The sequence below is a fragment of the Pteropus medius genome, unplaced genomic scaffold (genome assembly GCF_902729225.1).
Source record: "Pteropus medius unplaced genomic scaffold, Ma_sr-lr_union100, whole genome shotgun sequence".
NCBI lineage: Eukaryota > Metazoa > Chordata > Mammalia > Chiroptera > Pteropodidae > Pteropus > Pteropus medius.
Window position 1 is genome coordinate 3,850,148 of NW_024340693.1, and position 23,336 is coordinate 3,873,483.

Here is a 23,336-nt window from a genome sequence, read left to right on the forward strand (position 1 = left end):
GGTGCCATACCTAGCTTTAAGCAGAAATTAGCATAGACCCTATTTTAATGGTTACAGGATTTGACTTGTAAAATCAACTCCAAATTGTTCTCGTTTTAATGGACCAGCTCAGATCCAAAAGTAACTTGTAGGCTTTACTGATAATCCAAACTCTTACTTTGTAACGGTTCTCCCCAATTTTGTTTCATTGATGAGACCAATAATGTTTGCATGATGTACACCAGGGCTTACCCTAACTTCCGTTAGGGCGATGCTTGCCAAGGACATAGTGGGTGACTTTGTCTCTTGGAGTGTTTGTTCCTACCCGTAGTCCTCAGGTGGCACCCAGAGTCCTGTTTCAGCCGTGAGCTGCTCAAGCCCCATGGCCCCGGAGCACAGGAGAAACACTGCACATTCCGTGTGTTTCATAATGTGACCGTGTCAGTGAAGCACTTGGTTGGGGAGCTGTAAAATTAACTTAGTGGGTTGCAACTGGTGTTTTTTGTTTCGTTTTCTTGAAATAGAATAGAAAAAAAAAATGTCAGCAGGAATCCTTCATAAAGAGTATCATTTTGTGAAGTTTCCGTCCCCAGTGTGTGTGCATCTGTGTCTGTCTGTGTCCCTCCCACCACGTGGACTGGGAAAAGTCCATCTCTCAGTGAGGGCCGCAATGCAAAAATGTTTGGAAGCAACTGACCAAAGCATTAGAAGGCGGTTGTACACGCCCATGGTGAACGATGTGGGGAGCCGAGGTCACAGCTCAAAGCAGCTGTCGAAGCCGCAGTGGTGCTCCGTCGTCACTCTTGGCGAGGGGTCGCTCAGGAGCGCTGCGTGTCCGCGCTGTTGCCCATCGAAGCGCACCTGGTAACCGTGGAAGAGTCGGGCGCTGCAGGATGAAGTGTTTGTGTTCTCACGATTCTCTGATAATGATGCAGGTCATGGTAGTTTACATTTTGGGACTGCTGTATACCTTTTCCTTTTGTGACACGTTGATAGAATAATAGAAGTATTTATTCTTGCTTTGCATCTACCGTTAAGTGACTTCCTTTTTTGAGTGACTTCCTCTTGCCAGACATAGGCGCTGCTGAGGTTTTCCATTCGCTTTCTAACGACAGTTTGGTTGGTCACAGGCGTGATCATCGACACGGGCGTGATGGGCTCCACTCCGCTGAAGAGTGCTGACCTCACGGTGACACAGCCCAGTGTGCCCGACGTGCCCTACGAGCCAGAGCTGGACATCGAGATAGACTTTCCCAGAGGTACGCGTGTGCCGCCGTGCCCTTGCACTGTGGCCATGGCATTCTCTCACGTAGTCGTGACTGTGACTGTGAGCCGCAGCCACTTCACGTTCCTGTCACCGCCTTTACCGTTCATATTGTCTTCTTTACCCAAGTAAAACTCCCAACAGTTAACTTCTGCAATGAGGCATAGCAGTGAATTGTAGGGACTTAAGAAGAATTTCTTAGAGCCTGAAAAAAAATTGCTTTCTAAAGCAGTTCATTATAGAAAATTTTGCAGATTTTTGAATTTGTGTCTTTTAGAAAACTTAAGCGAAACGTTGATAGTATTTTTCTTAAGACCGTTTTGAAAACGAAGTTGACCATCAGAGGGGAAAAAATACTTTCAGGTTTTTCTGTTGTAACAGAAATGCGTTCTGTTGTTCATTATTTATGTTTTTGATCTACTGATGACAAATACACTGAATAGAATGTAAAGCAGTTTGTTTTGGAAAAGATTTAATAAATCGAAACAGATTTCGACCGAGACCATTTAGATCTTACAATGGGATTTCATTCTATAATACTCTTTGGCCGTCATTTCCATGCACGTTCGGTGCCGATATTCAGCATGTGTGTTTCCGAGAGTCTGCGCAGGGCTGTCAGACAGACGCCTGGGCATGCCGGGTGCAGCACGCCGCTCAGTGCCCCCGTGCGGGCGTCCCCGCGTGCAGGCGCCCGCCCGCACCCCGTGTTTGTGTGACCTAAGCCTGTGCGCTTGCGTCTGCACTACAAGTCCTTCTGATTCGATTGTCAGCTGCCGAGGAGCTTGATATGGAAAACGAGTTTTTGTTACCACCTGTTTTTGGAGAAGAATATGAGGAACAGCCTAGACCTCGATCTAAAAAAAAGGTAAGAAATTAATAGTGTCCTCGCGCTTGCGTGACACCTCTGGGGGCGGGCGTGGGGCGGACCTCGCGGTCTAGATTTAGACAGACCGAGGAAAGTCTCTGCTTTGTTTCTGAGTAATAAAAATGTCTCCGATTTCCCTGTAACGTCACAGAGGAAGGGGGAACGTTATGGCCACTTAGTATTTCTTTTCAGCGTTATCTCGACAAAAGGTCGACATAGTTGCTAAAAAAGTAAATTCAGTTATTTGACGAGAATTGAGACAGTTTTAAGGGGAGAGGTGGCTTACCGCAGGTCTTGAAACGACACGGCCGTTTAGAGAGAGGACGTTACAGTGGCGTTTCGCTGGCAGGGAGCCAAGAGAAAGGCGGTGTCGGGGTGCCAGTCTCACGACGACAGCTCCGACAACTCCGAGTGCCGCTTCCCCTTCAAGTACGCGTACGGCGTGAACGCCTGGAAGCACTGGGTCCGCGCCAGGCGGCCGGACGGGGACCTGCCGCCGCCGGACGCGCCCCGATCTCGTAAGGGCCCCGCTCCGCTCCCCCCATCCCGCCCCGCTCCACGATGTGCGTCTCTGACCAGCTTTAACGTTAAAAAACAAGTGTAAATTTTATGTTACTTTGCAGTTCTTACGTAGAATAAATTAGTTTCAGGGGGTTTCTTGGTCTTCACACGGTAAATCGTAGCAATTACTGATTTATATTTTGTTTCTTTTTAGCCAAATCAGTAAAGTTAAAAGAGGATCTGCTGTCTCACACCACGGCCGAGCTCAACTACGGGTTAGCGCATTTCGTCAGTGAGGTCCGCCGGCCCAACGGGGAGAACTACGCCCCCGACAGCATCTACTATCTCTGCCTCGGCATTCAGGAGGTTAGTCATCCGGCGGCCGCTCCCCAGCGTGACGTCAATAAGTTGTGGTGTCGTTAGTTCTTGGAGACAGCGTTATGCTTCAAGAGTATTAAGGATAGCTTTATGGGTCGTCACGATCTATTGCCTTACAAGAAAGACAAAAAAGGATTTGATCTATTTAAAAATATCAGGCTATCATAAGGATCGTCTTAGCTATTTTGTATATGGAGGTTTCTGCTATAATGCGATATGTTCCTAAAAATTCTTAAGTTCTCCAAAACTGTGTACCAAAACCAAAAAGTATTTACGTAAAAACTGGTTAGGGACAGGCCACTTGAAACTCACGTATCTTCTGTAACAGGCCTAACAAAGTTGTCTGTTCGTTACCACACACATAATAATCAGGACGACAGCATTCCTGCCTTACAGTTGCAAGGAAATGAACATTCCGAGGCATGACGTACACGTGCAGATCCATGCGGACATGTGTGAGCAGAAAATGTCTTACTTCTGCACACAGTAGGTCTGTTTCATCTACACTTCTCACGTGTTTCTCGCGTGTTAAACAGTGTGACTACTCATTGGTTCTTTGGGCTCAGCTCATAAAAGGAGATCATTCTTCGGGAGGTTTTAGACGAAGGTCGCCACGCATGTGAATCTTTAGCAAGTCTGTTTTCCACGAGAAATGTGAAGGTCAGCTTGCAGTGATGACTTCTGGTTCTGAACAAGTGGCGTAGCTTTGAGCCCAGAGGTTAGAAAGGATCCGAGCTCCTCGCCCTGTGTTTCTAAACATGGGAAGTGTGGGAAGGAGACCTTTTCATACTGGGTTTTATCTGTGGGCCTAAAATTTAATGTCATGCTGCTGACAGACAGGAGACCCTGAAATCAATGGCTGAAGGGAACTGGAATTGCCTTGATGTGTGTTTTACACCCATTCTCTTCAGGGTAGAAATTTGCTGAGATCGCGTAAGCGAAGGCGGGAGGAGGCGCCGTTGTGCGTGTCCACGCCAGGCGCCGTCCCCGACGGCAGTGGTGACCTGGGAGGTGGAGGGGCTTCGGTTGGCTCCCTTTGAGCCGCGTGTGGAGGTGGTGAGGCTCGGGCCACCACTCCACGTCCCCAAATGTCTGCGAGCCAGGATTTTCGTGGAAAGTCCTTGACAGTGAAACCCGAGCTGAAGAGCAGGTGCACTTGTCATTTGCGTTCCTCCCAAGGGCAGTGCCTGCAGGGTGCACCGTGGAATCGCCGGTGTCTCTGAACAGTGGGGAGCCCCCCCGCCCACCCTAGGGGCGTGGCAGGGTCACGCACACGCCCCGTTTCCTCCGTAGAACCCCACACAAGGACGCTCCCGGCCTCGTGGCTCCAGCCGGGTTGTGCAGCCCGTGGCGCTTCCTTCCCCCCCCCGACTGCACCCGCTGGCCTGAGGCGGGAGCAGCGTACACAAACGTGGTCCCAGAAGTCGCTGGAAGCCTCTCGGTGCTCCGGTTCCAGAGCAGGTCACTCATGACACATAGACTCCAGGAGCCAAGGGGGCGGGCGCGCCCCCCCAGCCGGCACTCCACTGCCCGGGCGAGCGCCTGACCGTCACACGACAGGCCCGTGTGACCAGTCGTCTTCTGCTTTTTACTGTGTGTACTGATTAAAGGTAGTTTTTTGAAAAAGAGAACATTTATATTATCATCTTAGAAATAGCTCAGCCATTTTTAAGAACACCAGAGGGTTGCCACGGTAACCAGACAGGAAGGAGAGAGGCTGTGTTCCAGGCGCTGGTTCCGGTGCTTTTAATCCAGCTCTGCTTCTTGATGTACTTTGGGATCCCGCATAAAATTTTATTTGAAAATGGCTTCTACTAGTAATTAAGCTTAACCAGTATCTAGATAACGTAAGTTTAGATCGAAGAGCGATAACAGACGGCAGAATGGGGGTTCTCTCCCCACCCACTGCTAGTCTGCCCGATTCCTCTCCCCAGGCAAATACTTGTTGCTCTGCTGGCTATTTGCCCTGGCATTATTTACACATAGAAATAAATTGATTTTTGTATATTCATCTCATGTTCTATACGTACCAATTCCCTGTTAGCTCTAGTAGGTGGTTTGTTTTTTTCTGCTTAGAATTTTCTACATACACAATCACGTCATCGATGCTTAAGACAGTTTACCTCTTTCTTTCCAATCTGCATGTCTTATTTCTTTTCCTTGCCTTACCGCACTGGTTAGGGGGGGAACCCCCTTCCCATCATACACAGTGATGAGTGGGACTGGCGGGGCCGAGACTGCGGCCCCGCGTCCAGCCCTGTGGAAAGGCCGTCACCATTCAGTGTGCTGTTGCGGTAAACTGGCTTTTTTTGCTTCCTGGTCAGAGAGGTTTCTCTTCTGTTCCTAGTTGGTTGAGGATTGTTCTTAACTTTTTATTTTGTCATCGAGAGTTGGTATCGTCAGTGGTTACTGAATTTTGTTAACTGCTTTTTCTGCATCTGTTGAGACAATCCTATGATTTTTCTCCGTTATTCTGTGAACAATGGCGCACCAGTTAATTGTCAGATGCTAAATCAACCTCAGGCTCCCAGGATGGATCCGTTTCAGGATGCTTTGTCCTTCTTGTATGTTGCTGGTTGGAGCTGTTGATTTACTGCTGCTGGTTGGTGCAGATGTCTCTGTGCATGTCCTATGGGTTAGTGTTCACGGCAGACGTCAGTCTGTGGCTCGTTCGTGGTGTCGCCCTGGCTTCAGCATGGGGATAATGTTGGCTTCATGAAATGAATCGGAGAATGTTCCTTCTATTTTCTGAAAGAATTTGTGAGACTTGGTATTATTTCTCCCTGAGATGTTTCATAGAATTCTCCAGAGAAGCCGTATGGGGTGTGTGCGTGTGTGTGCGTGTGTGTATTTGGCAGGGACGGACATGGTTTTAAATCACTAAATCAATTCTTTTAGTTGGCATAGGTTATTTAGGTTTTCTGTTTTTCTTGAGTCCATTTTGGTAATTTTTTCTTTCAAGAATATATGCATTTTATCAAAGTTGATAACTTTTTTAGCATAAGTTGATAATATTCCCTTATCCTTTAAATGTCTGTAGGAAGTTCTCTAATATTGGCTATTTATGCCTTCTTTTTGTTTCTCGAACAGTCTAGCTCAGAAATCAGCAAACTTTCTCTTAAAGAGTAAGAGAATAAATAATTTAGGCTTTGCCGGCCAAGAGGCAAAAATCTAGAATGTGTAGTTACTTAGACAGCAACTTAAAACGTAACCCGTTTTTAAGTGTGAAATAACGGTTCTCAGTCTGCAGTCTGTGAAAAACAGACGGCTCGCGGGGTTGGGCCCAGGGGGCTAGGGTCGTGATCACCACTGAGCTAGCTAAGGGTTTTCCGGCGTTCCACGGATTTTTACATGTCGTATTTTCGTTTTCCTTTCAGTAAAGGCAATTGGATGACCTCATAATCTTATTATGGGAAGTTGAGTCTCTCTCTAGAGTGCTTTTTATTTAATGGGTTATTTAAATATCAGATCTCTAAATATCGCTAGAGGTTTGAGAGCTAAATGGATTGCACGGTGAATGATTATAAGTTATGTCTTTAAGTAGCTTCCTTTTTTTCAATTTTTTTTATTGTGGTAAAATCCACATAGCATAAAATTTACCATCCTAACCATTTTTAAGTGTACAGCTCAGTGGTATTAAGTACGTTCATAGTCTTGTGCCAACTTCACCACCGTCCGTCTCTGTACCCTTCACCGTATAAAACTGAGACTACACCCCTGAGGCAGTAACTCCCATTCTCCCCGGGCCCCCCACTCCCCGCTGTCTGCCTCTCTGCCTGACTGCTCCGGGCGCCCCGCGTGAGTGGGGTCACGCAGCGTTTCTCTTCGTGGCATTTTTCGCTGTGCTTGGCACAGTCTCCTCAAGGTTCATCTGTGCTGTATGTGTCAGAACGGACTCCCTTTTAAAATAGGTTCTTTACTAAAAACGTTTTCTCAAAAAAAATTTTTACTACCAAAAGATACACTTAAAAATGGTTAAGGTGGTACGTTTTATGTTCTATGAAATTTTACCACCATCAAAAAAAATTATTTTACGATTCGTTCTCATCCTTGGACATACGGTGGGATTTAATTTTAGCAAAAGACTGTATGGTATGTATAAGCAGCTTTAAGAGTAATCCTAAAACTCAGTATAAAGATCAGGTATCTAAAATATGCTTTCCAGAAATCATTGCTAACGTTACTTCAAGGACATGTACAGAAACAAGCTATTTTTAGAAGAGTGTGTGTATTTTTCTGTCGCATTTATTGATTGTTTACATCTGACAAAAATAAGGTAATGTTGAAGAAGTATTTTTCTTAGATGTGTCTGTAGAAGGAATAGCATCTTCAGCTGTAAGGACCAGGTCCCGTGAACATGTACAGGAGTGGGTACCATTTCTGTCTCGTACACTGAGGAATTACGTAGCGTCACAGATGATTAACTGGCACCGTGGGGAGGGCGGCACAGCCTTGTGTCCTCCCTGGTAAACAAACACCTGATCTCCCCCGATCGTGCGAGGGATGATGGTCGTTGTTAAATGTCCACGCAGCAGGGAGACGTTTGGGGAAGGAGGAGGCTAGGTCGTCACTCCACGGTCGTCGTGACCTGTCTTCATGCGCTGTCTTGCCCGTGGGGTCTCCACAGGAGGCTCGTGGACCCTTTCTCCTTCGTCCGCCCCACGGGTCGTCGCGGTTAGCCAGTTGTGGGTGCCGCTCTGTCCTTGTGAACGTGGCGAAAGACACAGAGGCTTTGTCGTGCGAGAACACCGGGCCGCGTCGCGCTTCTGCGCCCCGCCTTCCTCCCTTCCCTCCGCTTCCCGACGCCCTGCGGGAGCGGCGTAGACCATTTACGTGGAGTGTAATTACTGTCACGGGGTAAAATCGGTCGTCCTTCTGGTGGTTTTGTATTTGTTCTGCCGGTTCTTTGCTTTTTGCCTTTTTTCACTTGCTTTCTTTTATTTACTTGGATTATTTCTTTTTTTCTGATTGCATTTTATCTCCATTATCGGATTATTATTTATGCCCCTTAAAGTTGTTGTTAGCAGTTGTAGGATTTACAGTGCGCACTGTCTACCTTCAGGGCGGGGCGTCGACCTCACCGCCGCGTGCTCCTAGTTCCCGCCCCCGTTCCTGTGCCGCTGCCACGCGTTTCACTTCCACGTCGTCGTTCTTAAATCCCGTTGGCGGTGGACTGTGCAAACGCTAGCGTGTAAATCAGCCTTGAACAATCCTCACTTTTGAGGTTTGTCATGGCACCTTATAAGATGTGTGGATTCGTACTGACTCCTGGCAGAGAAGCGCGGAGAGGCGGTAGGGGACACCTCAGGCGGCCCACCTGACCTCCCGGAGTTCCTTTGACCAGCGGTGATCTAACTACTCTTACTTTGGAATTTAATTTTGCTTTCTCCATGTACTTACTATGTAATGAACACTGGGGCCAGATGATCTGTTTTTTATTTGACAAACCGAAGAGTCTCCCCCAGTTCTTACATCCTGGATTCTTGGGTGTGTATTTCAGCTTTGAGTTTTTTAAGCAGCAGAGTAATTGGTAACATGAAAAAAGCAGGAATCTCGTGTTTTCTCAGCATGCTTTTTTTCCTTAGACATAAGGTTTATTTTTTTCTGAAGTAATACAGAACATAAGTAACACATTCACTGTTTACAATTAGCTGGTTTTTCAAGTAATTCTTCTTGTCTTGTAGTACTTGTGTGGCAGTAATCGAAAAGACAACATATTTATTGATCCAGGATACCAGACATTTGAGCAAGAATTGAATAAAATACTCCGAAGTTGGCAGCCAAGCATCCTTCCAGACGGTAATGCTCTTTGAAATAGAACTATTGCGAAATTACTCCTGGGATTTGTATTTTTACAGAAAGTATATTAAAAGTAATTAGGAAACAATTTAAATTAGCATTTTTCCGGGTACCTATCACGAACTCATCTGTTCTTCTGTCGAATGAGAAGTGAGTGCGGTTGATGGCTGGCGTTTGCGAAGAACTTTGTAGTAAATGTCACCTCCCCGCTCTGGAGTCAGAAACTGGGTGTGCGTTTTCGAAGCCTCCGGTGGAGATTCGGATGGAAATCCACCCGTGCTTTTTCCTCTTTTTAAGCGTGTGAGGTGAACACGTCTGTGAATGGGCATCACCAGCTTTTCGGGGTTCAGCAGACTTCGGGTGTCTTTCTGACCGTCGTCTGCTCGTCCCGGGGAGCGGCGGCAGCGGCGGCCGCCCGCTCCGCGTATCCCCTCGCCCACTGCACGTGTCCACTTGTCCGCGCCGTCGGCAGGCCCCGCGGCGGAGCTGGGCGGGCGGGGGGAGCTGCTCTTCGTCTCGAGTCTCGAGCCGCCGTAAAGCGCCGCGCTCTGTTCAAGGGTCCGTGTTCTCGCGGGTCGAGGAGGACTACCTGTGGCGGATCCAGCAGCTGGGCGCGCACTCCCCGGTGGCGCTTCTGAACACGCTGTTCTACTTCAACACCAAGTACTTCGGCCTGAAAACCGTGGAGCAGCACCTGAGGCTGTCCTTCGGCACGGTGGCCAGGCACTGGAAGAAGAACCCCCTGACGATGGAGAGCAGAGCGTGCCTGCGGTACCAGGTGTCTTCCTTATGTGGCGCGGATAGCGAAGGTAGCGTGACAGCCCCCTCCCCGGGGTCCTGCGGCGGCGGGGAGAGAGCCAGCCTCGCCTCGGGAGCAGCCCAGGCCCCTTGCTGGAGCCTGAGGGCTGTCATTGTCATAGAGCAAGGCGGCCTCGTGTTCCTAAAACGTCTCAGTTCTTTCTGTTGGAGAAATTGTGGTCCAGGAGCCATGGCCTGGAGCTCTGAAGGACGCCCGGTCCCGTCCTCGGTGTGACAGGCCGGGATGGATAAAGTGGGTCGTGCCTCTGTCGGCGAGGCTGGGCTTAGGAAGTTTATGTGATTTTTGTTTTTAAGATAAAATTACTACTGGAAAGAGAAAACATGAAGATGATGAGCCAGTATTTGAACAAATTGAAAATACAGCCAATCCTTCTAGATGTCCTGTGAAAATGTTTGAATGCTACTTGTCTAAAAGGTGAGTGTGGACGAGAATTAATTTTTAATTAAATTTTTAATTAATTTTTAATTAAAGTAGTGGCGAGAGGCCGTTGCCGTGAGTGTAACGTCACCGAGCGGTGACAGTGCCCGCCGACCCTTCTCCAGGTCTCTCTTCTTGCTTATGCCCAAGTCCTTTCCATTGGACTTCAGTCCCGTCGCTATAAAGTGCTCAGCTCATACATCAGACTTCAGGGATCAAGCCTGTGCTACGAAGTCACTCTGCTAATGAAATCACAACTTTAAATTGTGGCACGTCTACTGACCGTAAAGCCAGGGGCACGAATCTTTTTTGTAAAGAGTCAGATAGTAAATCTTTTAGGCTTCGTGGGCTGTAGAGTCTCTAGTGCAGTTTCTCAAGTCTGCTGTTCAGCCAGAAAGCAGCCTCGTACTACGTGCAAACAAACAGCCACGCGTGTCAGAGGACGGCTGCCCAGACCAGCGACGGCCATGGTTTGCCACCTCCTGGGAAACGGCGTCAGAGGCGGGCTGGGGAGGTGCAGACAGAGGCGGAGGGCTCACGTTTGAGGGGGACGGCCTTGCGGGAAGGTCCAGCAGCGTGTTCTGAGGCGCCCTGCGCCCCCACCCACAGCCTGGTGCCAGCACACGCTTCTAAGTTTGAGCCGGTGACAGTGCTTAGGGACCATGAATTATTTTACACGTGCCCATTATTTTAAGTATGCACTCTCTAATTTTCAAAGGTTAATGTGAACTTGGAATATATTTTCTTCTTTTTTTTTTTAGAATATGTTTTCTTAATGAAAATAGAGTTATAAATTCTAGTTAGCTCCCCAAGTTAGTTCTCAAGAACTCATAAAAACAGTGGTGTCACTTAAGGGTGAGAGTAATATTTCTGACGATGGTTTTGGGGTGGCCCTGTTTGCCTGCAGCAGAACCGGGGTCTTCTGGGGGCAGTAGGTGTCGGCTAGCTGGAAACTCCAATCTCAGTCTTACCTCGTTAATGTTTTAAAAATCAGGGCTCTATTTTGTAACGCTGCGCAGTATCTTCATTTTATGTGCTACCATACTTCATTAATTCCGAGGCGCATTTTACACATCTGACCATCAGTGCAGCTGGGATGCGTGTTGTAATTGACGCATCTTAAAATTATAGCTGCCTGTGTTTTACTCATTCAGTGGCAAGATTAAAATAATGATTTAAAAGAATGTTTCTATTAACAGTGTCTCGGATTCAGCGAAATCCAGAGTTTAGATTATGATGCGAAAGTAGTCTTTTATCACTGAAATTAGCTTTCAAAATAGCTGGGTGATAGACTATTGAACGTAGGTAACGGGGCGCGCGGTCTGACCACGTAACGTGGCGGTGGTAGTGGAATTATTCTTGAAAGAAGAGAAAGTTGGGGGGAATTTTGCACATATACCGTAAAATTGACTTTCTCCTTTCTCCCCAAGTCCACAGAATCTTAATCAGAGAATGGATGTTTTTTATTTGCAACCAGAGTGCTCCAGCTCTGCCGAGAGCCCCGTCTGGTACACGTCGGCCTCACTGGACCGCGGCACCTTGGAAAACATGCTCGTGCGCGTCCTGTTAGTGAAGGACGTTTATGATAAGGACTGTTACGAACTGGACGAAGACACAGACTGAGAAGGAACCTTCCGAAGCAGTCGGGACAGAACAGCGTTAGATAGTCAAGCTGCTAGGTCTTTGTTAAGGCAAACATTTCAAGTTTACTCCTTCTGTTCTGAGTTTTGTAGCAGTGAACCCACACTGGGTGTTACCATGTAAATAATCTGTGAGTGAAAGTTGCCATTATTCTATGTAGTGGTTTTAGGATACTTAACAAATACATTCAAATTCTTTTTTTATTATTATTTATTTGATTAGGTCTGTTTGTAACTTTTTACATGACAAAATACAAATGAGAATGTGCCATGCATAATTTTTCCTGTAGTAAGAAACGTCCACATTGCACAACCCCACTGTCACAGTGCTTCCTGGAGGGGCTCTCCCCGCGGGTCCCGGCCGGGCGGTCGCGTGCGGGAGCACGACGGAAGTCAGAGCTTGCGGTGTTTTCAGGATGTTTAAAATAAACTGTAAACTACTAGGCTGGGGTTTTGGTTTTGTTTTGGGGGGGGGCGTTGGTTTTGTTTTGCGTTTTAGTGACTCAAGCCTTACGAGGTTGCGTAGAGAGGTCCCGCCTCCTGTACCAAAAATAGCCGAGCGACGCTGCCAGCGCGGGCGCCCGAGCCGGCCAGCCGCCGTGGACCCTCCGCGGAACGCCTTCCCGTCCCCGGCCACGCCGCGGCGCCCCTGCCTCGTTGCGCCTTCTGCATCGCCCCGTCAGTAACTTAAACAGTATATATATGTATGTATATATGTGCGTGTACATGTATGTATATATATATGAAGAAGGACGTCGGAAACACGGTCACTGGGACATTTTCTTTGTAAAGACGTCGGATGAAAGTGTACAATTCTGTTTTCTATGCCACCCATAGTATCCAGAATCCCCTTCGTTCACAGAAGTCCGATCCCCCGCAGTGGATACAGATCATGTTGGAATACCTCCGCGGTACTCTACAACTTTACCAGTTCGGTTAGAATTCTGTGCCTGCCCTCACATATGACTGATGCATACGTTGGATAAAATTATTTTTAGGAATGCCACTCCTGAAATAGCTGTTACAGAAAGTCAAGCTGGTTTAGACAAGGCAGTGCCACACGCCGCCGTGAAGGCCACCAGCGTCGTGTTCTCACGCGTCGGCGATGGAGCGGCAGGAGGAAGCTGACGGACAGTATGTTTCACAGGAAGTCACATTTGCTGTTAGATTGTTTGGCTTTTAAATTTTAATTACTTCTTATAGAAGATTGCATTAAAACTTTGTGCTTCTACATAGCAGTTGATCCGTTCAGACTTTTTCTTTCGGAACGGGGAAATCTTCAGACCCTGCCTTCTAGAGCCTGGGCGGAGTGCCAGCCGCGGGGGGTCGTGACGAAACCCTTCGGCTGACTTCCGGTGGCATGTGTGTGATCACCTTGTTTTCCTGTTTCCAGTTCCTCGGTCACCGCGGCGACATTAGTTTTCTGAAATTGTTTGGGGGGAACTCGGGCTGTTTTCCACAGTGCTTAGCTTCCATCTACACTTCCCTTAGGCAAGAAATGTTCTCAGTCATGATATGGAAAATTTCACAAGTGTAATCACTGTATATTTAAGCAATAATCGGCAGAAATATTTTTGGCGCAAGAATTACTTTATAAAGTTCTAACTTGTTTTATAAGTTTGAATAACGTTTCTGTCCCTTGATTTTATATTGTCGATTTGATAATCAGACTGACAGTAGCAAATCTGATAATACTCGACTAAAACTAGCAAATCTGATAATACTCGACTAAAACTAGAATGCTTGTTGTCTATTTAATGAAGAAAAATGGGGAACACTTAAAATGTATATAGAAATTTCCTCGTCTTTACCTTTTTCCAGAACTACTTCTTTAAGCACTTTTCCTATAAAGGCATGTTGTTGGTGACAAGGTGGTGAATCCTAACCGTCTTTTACTCTCGAAAGCGGTGCTACAGGCCCTCAGGAGCAATAAACGTTTCCCAAAGCCACTAAACGTGTGTTTCACCCAGCACCGCACCTTCCCGCCCTGGGGCCGCCGTCGGCGCGTCTCCTTCATCGTTCCCGTTAGCTCGTCTAAACGGAAATGTCCCTGCCGTTTTGGTCTTGACACGGTGGAGGATTTAGCGCTCTTGTCTTTGTCTTGATTGCAATCCAAGGATCGATTACTTGACACTCAGGGGAAAAGAAAAAAAAACAGACTGTGTAGTGAGAATTGTTTGTTCTTTGAAGCCTGCTTCACCCAGGATGCATTGCACCGGCTTCAGGACCTCCCTAGTACGTGTGGTCATAGCTGACTGCTGAGAACAAGGACAGTGAAGTGGCCACAGTCTCCTTTCGCGTCTCAGTGATTCCCAGTGTCAGCATCCTGTAAATACGGCCTTACTGTCTTCAGATGCTATTGGAGATGCTGCATTTTTCTGTTGTGAAGATTTTGCCATGTACAATGAACCAGTGAAAAAGTTTTTATCCATCCTGAGAAAAATGAATTTCCCGGACAGATCGAGCCTCCATTCACACACTTTTTTAGGCTTTCAGCTGCACTCGGTAACAGAAGATACTAAAAGGACTTTTTAGGCGAGAAGTTGTTCTGTTTGGCCACGAGAATACTGTCTGTTCAAATAGCAGTTCACGGTTTTATTTTACATAGAGTTATTAAGTCTGCTAAAGCTATCGAGAAAGGAGGAGGGAGGTGCATATTCATGCCTACGTTGAAATTTTTATCACTTTTTCTCGTGGGATTTGCCTTTGTCCTGGCCAGTGGTGATGTGGGGGTAACTACGCGTAGTATTAAGTGTTACCGTGACGGCGAGGTCATACAGTCGCAAATCTTTGGTTTGTACTACTCTAATGCGGGTCCATTTAATCTGAGATCTGAAATATTTTATAGTCTTTAAGTCACTATAAAAATTTACACTTTTATTTTGCCAGTTATTTCCAAAATGTGTTGTGATACGTGTCATTTTTGTTCTAAGTTAACACTGACTGTAGGATAATCTTGTTTCCCTCAAACAGAATAGTCGTGAAAGTGTACATGAAAATATTTTTAAAGAATAAATTTCTTAAGCTAAATTACCATATTTTTGGATTTCCCCCCTTGATAAGCCCTTACTCATTATTAGAGAAGTTCTTTGAATTTCAGTTATTCCGTTCTGCTGTGTTCTTAGGAATAGACTATTTTTAATGTGTTTTCCAGTGCTAAGTACTTTCTGGTTGTTCCTGGGTATATCGTACTTGAAAACGATAGTTGCTAATACAGTCTTATAGACGCCGATGTCCAGAACGGTTAACTGCATTAGTCTGGGTCCGAGAGTAGAAACACCTAAAGAGAAACCTCGATTTATACTTTTTTTCTGTATTTAGAAACTAGGTATTAGAGGGACACTTTAAATCAGTTGCTGTGATCCCGTGCCTTATAATGAACTGGACAAGAGAAAGTCGTCGCTGAAACTGGGCACATTAAACAAGTTCACAAATTTAGGCCTTTTCAGGAGAAAAAAAAAAAAAAAAGCAATGAAGATTTAATCTCGACTAAGGATGGAACGGGCAGAGAGGGCCGGCAGGCACGAGGCCCCGCCCTGGGAGGCTGCTGTGTCACTCGGGGGTCACTCACTGAGTGACGGAGGCCCGGGCCCCAGCATCCTCTGCTGTAGTGAGTGGGGAGCAGAACCTCAGCTCTCACTGCGACACTGGACCAAGAGCTTCGTTCTGTCTGGCTTCGTTTCTTCTCTGTCTGGGAAGCAAAGGCCTTGCCCTGTTTCTGATTCTGGAGTTCCCAAGTGAGCCCGGTCGGTATTATACTTAAGAGACATAGTAGTAAATTTTACAGATTTATGTTCGAATCCTTATGATTTATTTAGAAACACATTTTCTCGGGGAGGGGAGAGAGCCTCCCTAAAATAACCTTAACACAGAGAGAGCGTTAGACCTAATTTTGTAAATGCAGTTCAGATAGCTCCTGAGAAGTAAACTCAACACGTGGAAATTCATTATCACAAAATGTGAAACAGCAAATCTTCGTCACACGTCTCTGTGCCCCTGCCGCCAACCGTGGCAGTTAGGGAGGAAGAGAAAATGAAAGGTTAAGACGACATTATGTCCCCAAATCGTTTACAGTTACGGATGCCAAACGAGATACATTCAGTCCCCAGGGAGCGTGCAGAGAACGTTCATGATCGTTCACGACAGGGAAGCTACGACTGGACACTCGGGCACACCCAGAAAGGCCACTTGGTCTGGAGTAGGTTGCGTAGAATTCCCGCCACCTGTGATGTATATAAAACAGTCGATTTCTGTAGTCTTGACCTTGCCGCGTTCAGCTCTGTTAGAAACGGTCAGTTGGAACAATTCCTGATTATTCTAAAGGTTCCATTTTGATGGCATCGGCCCTCATCTCTGGCTTTCAGGCCATCTCACTACAAGAGTAGTTAAAAATAGCACCCGGAGGGATTAGGGTTCTAAGGCATTAAACTACATTGACTCAGGTGAGTAATGCAACTTTTAGGTTATGGAGATGAAACATACGAGGTCCAATATGTTACTGTATTTTTTAAAACTTCATTCACTAACGGTTTTCCATTGCAATTGCTTTCAAAAATAGAGTCTCAAATATTTTTTAAGTTATGGGCATGCTACCCTTAACCCTGTAAACAAGGTTCAAACTTTCCCATTTAAATGCATACTTGTAGTTCTAAGCCAGTGGCAGCAGATGGCAGCAGCGTACAGCACAAGGCTTAAATTGCTCTTTGTTTTGCTGTGAGTTTACTTATAATCCCTTTCGGACGGCTGGGCGTTTTAGGATTCAGAGTTTTCCTCTTCTTGAAAAAGCACGACATAAGCGCTTGTAAGTTACACACGGCCCTCTGCGGGCTGGGGCAGCAGCCGGCACGCCACTGCAGGGCCGCCAGAGTCAGGTGTCCCTGCGGCCACGGCAAGCTTTACGTGGTTCAGGTCGGGTCTCTCACAAGCAGGAAAAAGTAGATTTTCAGACTCTTTGGATCTCAAAATTGCTGATAAGGAACCTGAAATAAGAAAGCTGCTCTCAGATCTCATAATTTTCTTCTAATAAATGTCATGTTTTCCTCTCATAGTTTTGGCAGAGTTAACTGAGGGCTCTCTGTGAAATCTGCACATTTGATTTAAAACGCCAGGAGTGCTTAGAACGGGCATAGACAGAAGGGTCCGTTCTAGAACCATTATTGAATTCTGAAGCCTAGAAATAACTGCTTGCTTTTACTTTCCATTTGGCTTCTGTTTGTAGCACGATTCACATTCTACTAAATAGGATACACCTTATGAGTGGCTGCAGTCATGATGTGGAGCCAGTCGTTTATTCACTCGACAAATATGTGAGTGACCGAGGCAGGGGAAGCTGGGTGTTGGCTGCAAAGCAGGACAGATCCAGCCCTCCTCTCAGAGACAGCCCCCTGGGGAGCCGGGAGCCGTGGAAGGCAGAGTGCGGGAGGGGCGGAGGCCTTGCCTTGCACGTCACTTGCATTAAAAGTAGAGGAACCCACGCTTGGGTCAAGTAAGTCACTGAGACCCAGTGGGCGGGAGCCTGGCCACTCAGCTGCGCCCATCTGTGTCCCTTGTGGAAAGGGACCGGTGTCGGCCACTCTGAGGATGCAGAGAGGCAAAGTGGAAGACGGCTGTACACACCTCCGTGCCGAGGCCTCCGTGGTCATGTTTGCCATTGGGCTGTTAGCCAGTCGTCACGCTGCAAGGACAGTGAATGTCACTAGAATGTAAGCCGGGAGCGGGGGCAGGGACTTTTTTTGTTCTCTGTTGTATCCCAGGCACTTAGGAAAGGTCCCGGCACATACTAGGTGGGAACAAATGCTTGTCCAATAAATCAATGATTACAAGTAATTTCAAGTTTCAGGATTTTAAAAATAAAGGAACTCTGGGAAATGAGACCTGCGGTCGATGGTACCCCTGGTTTCTGGTGTGCCTCTGAGCGCCCGCCCTGCGTTTCTGCCCGTGTGTGTCAGACCTGCCCCGAACACACGCTCATGCTGCCGGGTGCTACCCCTTCCCGTTGATGAGGGGTGCGGCGTGAAGACTCGAGATGCTCACCACCCCGTGCAGTTTAGACGCAGACTTCTGTCCCCTGCTTTAGTAGATGGGGGTGCGGTGGGGGGTCCCAGAGAGCTGCATTTTAGCTCCTGGATTAAAAAATGGGCCCACAGACATTCTTTCAATTAAATAGAGTTGAATGGACTAGGAACACAATGAAGGTATTTTCCTCTGAAACGCATTTCCTACTCGCGTGTTGGGTGACAGATACAAAATGCATTGCTTACGCTTTTTGGCAGAACGCCAAAGCCTCGGGGTAACAGAGAAACTGCGTCTGCAGGGCCCGAGCCTCCGTCCTGCCTTCTGCACCCTGCTCGGTTCCATCTACACCGCACTCCCGAGAGTTGCATGCTGTGGAGACACATGCTTTGCGCTCGCCGTGAGCGGCTGGGCCAAGCCAGTGGGGGCGATTTGAGACAGACCTAGTTCTCTGCCCCTTCCCTCAAGTTTCAGGCTTGACATCCACAGCGTGGGCGCGTTCCTTGTGACAACCACAAGGTGGTGTTGGTATTGTCCCCGACTCACGGTCGGCGAGCCCCACGGCGGGTCAGTGGTGGAGCGCCGACCAAGTCCGGGCTTTTGGATGGGAATCTCCCGGGCCTCCAACCTGTTTGCTTACGTTTGAAAAGATGTCTCGATGCAAAGCGGCCACTCCCTCCAGGCCACCGCCTCATCGTGAACTGCTTTCCGTCACTGTGACATATGCCCAGAGAGAACAGGTGAGGAGGCAGCAAGCTCCTGGCAGGTAGACAACACGTGGCCGCCTGGGGCACGTGCCCTGCCTCGCCCCCGCCCGTGCACCTGCTGCTGCGTGTGCCCGAGACGCCGCGACCGGCCAGCACTGCTCTCTCCGGGTCATTGTCCCACGTCCCAGGGCCCCGCACCGTACCTTTTCCCATCTCTGTGGGCCTCTGACACTTCCTTCTCCCTTAGGCTCAGCAAACTCCTTAGAGAAAGCGCAGTCAATATTTTAGGTGACACCGAGGATATTACGTAGATACTTTGAAGACAAAGCAAATTTTCTCAAATTTTTATTGACAAAATTCAAAACATCGTAACCGAGTATGGCGAGAAGGACGGAATGCATTCAGGGGGAGTGTGCAGTGCTTACCTAGAATGCAAAGTCAGTTCGCTGTCCTCAAAATTGATTGCAAACGTTCGTTCACCTCTTAGATTTCACAGATTTCGTCTTTGGAGACATCTTTTCAAACGTAAGTACTGCCAAACACTGATACGCATACCTTAAATGCCACGGACGCCCCCAAAACTCCATGGCGGGCACGACACCTGCACCTCCACCGCGGGGAAGTGACGGACGGTGGCCGTGGTCCCCGTGCTTTTATCCAGTAACTCAGTTAACGCCCTCTAAGCCTGGCTCAGAAAAGGCCACAGCAGAGCCACTTGGGCTCCGTGGGCCGCTGGAGGTTTCGTTGTGTGTTCTTTTTGGGGTGTGTTTGGCTTTTTTGCAAACCTTTAAACGACGTAGAAACCATTCTCGCCCCCACGGGCCAGACGGAGACAGGCTGTGGGCCAGGTCAGCCTGTGGGCTGTCGTGTGCCGACGCCCCTTGCTGTCAGGACTTGTGCATTTTACAGGTGGAGCAGCTGGGGGGCCAAGAGGCTCGGTTAAGCCAGCACGTGACCGGGCCCCCAGCAGGCAGCCCGTGCTCCAGAGATGGCTTCGTCACTCCACAGCAGTGTCTAGAAAGTTAAACCTATGTGTCTGCCAAAAGGTAAGCTGAGAAAAAGCTAGTGATTTGTGCCCAGAACATCCCAAAGTCACAGGCAGCAGATACTGTGAGGGTGGGGTTTAGTGGATTGTTTAATAGTCTGTGAAAGAAGCCATTTCTCGCCCACACCTGGAGCCGCCCGGAGGCCGAGGGAGGCTGAGACGGACACCAGGCTCGACGGAGGCAGGACGGAACGTAACAGCCGGGGGACGCTGCAGGCCCGGCTTCCGGCCCATCCGAGGAGGCCTGACGACCCCTCTCTGGGGACGGAGGCCTGGGCAGAGACGCCCGCAGTGGCTGGCAGCACCGTCTGCACAGCGCACTTAGCTGACTCCGATGGTCAGGAAGCCGCCCCCTGCTCAGAGCGGCCCCTCGGGTGCTTGGCCGGGCATCGGGGGAGAAACATCGTCACCGAGCAGTCACTTCCTGCCCTCAGCAAGCTCATCTGCCAGCTGCAGGTGTCAGGCAGTGGGAGGGACAGGAGCTAAGTGCCACGGTGCGTGGAGGACAAAGATGCTGTTTTAGGCACCGTGATGAGGGGAGTCGTGGAGGGGATGATTTTAGGTGGGAGTTGTGTCGTGGACAGGGAAGGACAGAAGACATTCTGCCATCAGAGATGACGTGAGCAGAGTCACTGAACAAGGGCCAGCTAGGCACGTTTGAGGAGCGTGTGGGGGGCGTGTCAAGGTCCACGTTCCTTGGGGCCCAGAGTTCCCAGAGGGAAGCACGCCGCCGGATCACAGTGGCCCCAAAGCTTTGTTTAAATGGGACGCCACAGGTGGTTTTCAAGTAGGTGAGTGACTTCCCAGCGGAGCTGGAAAATCTTAATCTGGCTGGTTTTGTTCAAGACCAGCCGGATGGGGGCCAGTCCAGAGGCAGGGGACATAGGGACGCAGTTCAGCCGCCGGGCAGTGGCTGGAAGACACGGAAAGTGAGGGTCGCCAGGCCCAGGAGCTGGGGCACAGCATGCTTTTGAGTTGGGGGTGACGAGAGGTGCCGCAGACTGAAAGAGGAGCATCAGGGGGCGAACCCAGTGTTAGGCAGCCCCCGAATCCAGCTGTGGACATGCGCAGTTTAGAGCCGGAGGGAAAGAGGAACAGACTGGAGTCGTCAGCGGAGCACGGACCGAGATGTGGCCGAGACCTCAGGGGGAGAGCAAAGGACAGACATATCGGGACGACCCCATCGAAAAAGGAGGGACAGACAGGGCAGAACCGGGGGCGGGACGGCCAGCAGCCCCGCTTCCCGTGGGGCGGGGGAGGGGCCGTCCTGGGCGGTAGACGCAGGAAGCAAACGTTTCGCCCGTGTCCCGGAGGCCAAGCCTAGGCACTGAGCTAAACAACTTCAGAGTTGGAAGGGCCCTCAGAGGTGACCGTTAGGTCACTGCGGTGTTGGGAGGCCTTGCCACGGCGTGTTTTGTGTGACGCATTCCTGGGACACAGCCACACTCACTGGCTCACGTGTTACCCACGGCCGCTTCCACGAAACGGTGGCGGAATCGAGTAGCGGCAGCCGAGACCATGTGGCTTGCAAACTCCTTGACTACGGACTGTCACGCTTTTTACAGACCGGCCCCCGAGCGAGCTGGGCTCGGATTGCGAGCAGACAGGTCTCTCTCTCTCCTGTCTCCTCTCTCTCTCTCTCTCTCTCTCTCTCTCTCTCTCTCTCTCTCTCTCTCTCCTCTCGGCCTGAGCAAACTGCGATGCTTTTAAAAAAGCACCAGGAATACTCTTTTGGAAGTCAGAGATTTCCATCAAGTGGCTTTGGCGGCATTCCAGACGGTTCCTATTCATCCGGCGGCCGAGCTGGCCTGGGCGCATGGCGCGCAAACAATTCTCAGACCTGACTTTTGTTCCTGCTCAATCCCCCGCCCTTTGAACCAGCACAATGGAAGCGCTGCGCTCAGCAGGGCCAGCGGGGCACGCGGCGGGCAATGTGCAGACGAGATTAGGGGCCGCCGTCGGAGGCGCGGGCATGCCCGAAAGCCCGCCCATCACATGGTCCGGCCTCGGACCACCCGTTATTCTAAAGCACACTGCCCAGCTCTTGGGGGCACAGACTCGATGACAGTGCATTTAAAAATGTTGGTCCAAGCAGACGGAGCCTGGTCATCTGGGAGAACGGGCGAGCCCAGTCTGAAAACAGCTGAAACGGGACTTTGCTTACTTGAGTTCTTAAGGGAGAGGCGAAGGGCTGGCTGCCTTTCGAGCCTCTTGTTTTTTGGAGAGAGGCAGAAATGAAAGTCCACCCAACTGTCCTGACTTTACTCAGCAGAGGGAGGTGACACACTGTGCCACGAGGTGAGGGAGACGTGTGTGCCTTTGGGCTGCTCACGGCGGGGCTAAATCAGGAGTCCTTTAGGAAAGCAGCTTGGCCATAGGTATCAGGGAGCAGCTCACTTGTAGGAATCCCACTTGTAGGAATGTGTCCTAAAGAAATCATCGGGGGTGTGGGAAAGATTGATGTGCAACAAGCATTATTTAAAATAGCCGAACATTGGAAAACCACTTAAATGTCCAGCAATGGGATTCTTCTTAAAGAAATCGCTCTACAGTTATCTGGTGGAACATCAGGAAAGCTTTCAAATTATGATTTTTAATAAAATGTGTTCACACGGAGAAATGTTTGTAATATGTTAAGGAAGAAGGGTTATAATAAATATACAGTCTGATCCTAACTTTGTATAAGTGTACACTTAGAAAATGCCTCAAAGAATAGAAATCAAAATGTTAGCAAAGGTTCCCTCTGGGTGGTGAGATTTCAAACCTCCTTTATGTTTTTCTTCATGCTTTGTTGTTTGTTTGTACTTTAAGTATAATGTGTCCGGGTGCAGGTTTTTAGTTTTGTTTTTTTTCTGGCTTGAGATTTGTTGGGCTTTTGACTCTATGGCTAGGGTATTTCGTGAATCCTGACAAGTCCTCAGCCGTAATATTTTGAAACAGTGTCTCTGCAAGAATAAATTACAGTTGCAGACTCGTGAGAACTGAGGATACTGGAATCACCACGTGAAAGCATGAAGCGAATTCTTGAAGTAAAAGAGATTAATGTATGTCAATCAAACCGAACCATTACAATGATCGGAGTTGCGAGCTCAGTGGGCAGGTTAGACAGCAGGCCAGGCACAGCTGGACGTGAACTAGAGGAAGCGATGCAGAGACCATGGACAGAGACCAAGAGATGCGATTAAGACAAGGAGTTACGATGAAAATGTCTGATGTGACTAGTTTTAGTTCCAGAAGGAAAGAGGTGATATTTGAAGAGATGATGGCTGACAAATTTCCAGAGATGGTGAGGGACAGCTGTCTTCACATTCAGGAAGCAGAAATTCAAAATCCACGTGTGGACTTCTTATAATAAAAATACTGAACACCAAAGGAAAGAGAATATAATTCTTAAAAGCGGTCATAAAGAAAAGAGACACGAACTACAAGGGAATAACAATTAGACTATGCGGAGCAAGAAACTTTATACCACCATAACTAATGAAGGCCAAAAGACAAAGGACCATTAGCCTAAACATCTATGTGCATTGAAATTATCTTAAGATTATAGGGATAAAATGAAGATATTTTCGTTAAATAAAAACTGAGAATTTTTATTAGCATCAAGTCTCCACAAGAGAAATTTCTAATGTATCTACTTTAGAAAGCAGGAAAAAAATCCAAGGTGTAAGAAAGAATGGCTAGCAAAGAAATGATAAATAAGATGAATCTAAAAAGATAAATCTATATAGGATTAGAATGACCTGTTCCATGAATGTTTGCTAGAATTCTCTTATGAAGCTGTCAGAGTGTCTGTCATGTGTTCTTTGTGGCAGGATTTTTAACCGCTGGTTCAAATCATTAATTGTTACAGGAGCATTCAGCATTCAGATTTTTCTTTCTTTCTTTCTTTCTTTCTTTCTTTCTTTC

General features: G+C 48.1%; 1 protein-coding gene across 1 annotated transcript in view; it reads left to right on the plus strand.

The window, feature by feature from the left end:
• Positions 1 to 14,693, plus strand: part of ZMYM2 (zinc finger MYM-type containing 2) — an 80,793-nt gene extending 66,100 nt beyond the window's left edge. The window contains exons 15-23 of the mRNA XM_039863414.1: positions 342 to 435; positions 1,058 to 1,238; positions 2,014 to 2,108; positions 2,458 to 2,626; positions 2,824 to 2,975; positions 8,672 to 8,786; positions 9,344 to 9,595; positions 9,900 to 10,020; positions 11,454 to 14,693. Of these exons, the coding sequence (XP_039719348.1) occupies positions 342 to 435; positions 1,058 to 1,238; positions 2,014 to 2,108; positions 2,458 to 2,626; positions 2,824 to 2,975; positions 8,672 to 8,786; positions 9,344 to 9,595; positions 9,900 to 10,020; positions 11,454 to 11,646 (1,372 nt within the window). The 3' untranslated portion in view covers positions 11,647 to 14,693. The remainder of the gene's footprint in view (positions 1 to 341; positions 436 to 1,057; positions 1,239 to 2,013; positions 2,109 to 2,457; positions 2,627 to 2,823; positions 2,976 to 8,671; positions 8,787 to 9,343; positions 9,596 to 9,899; positions 10,021 to 11,453) is intronic.
• The last annotated feature ends 8,643 nt before the right edge of the window (positions 14,694 to 23,336 follow it).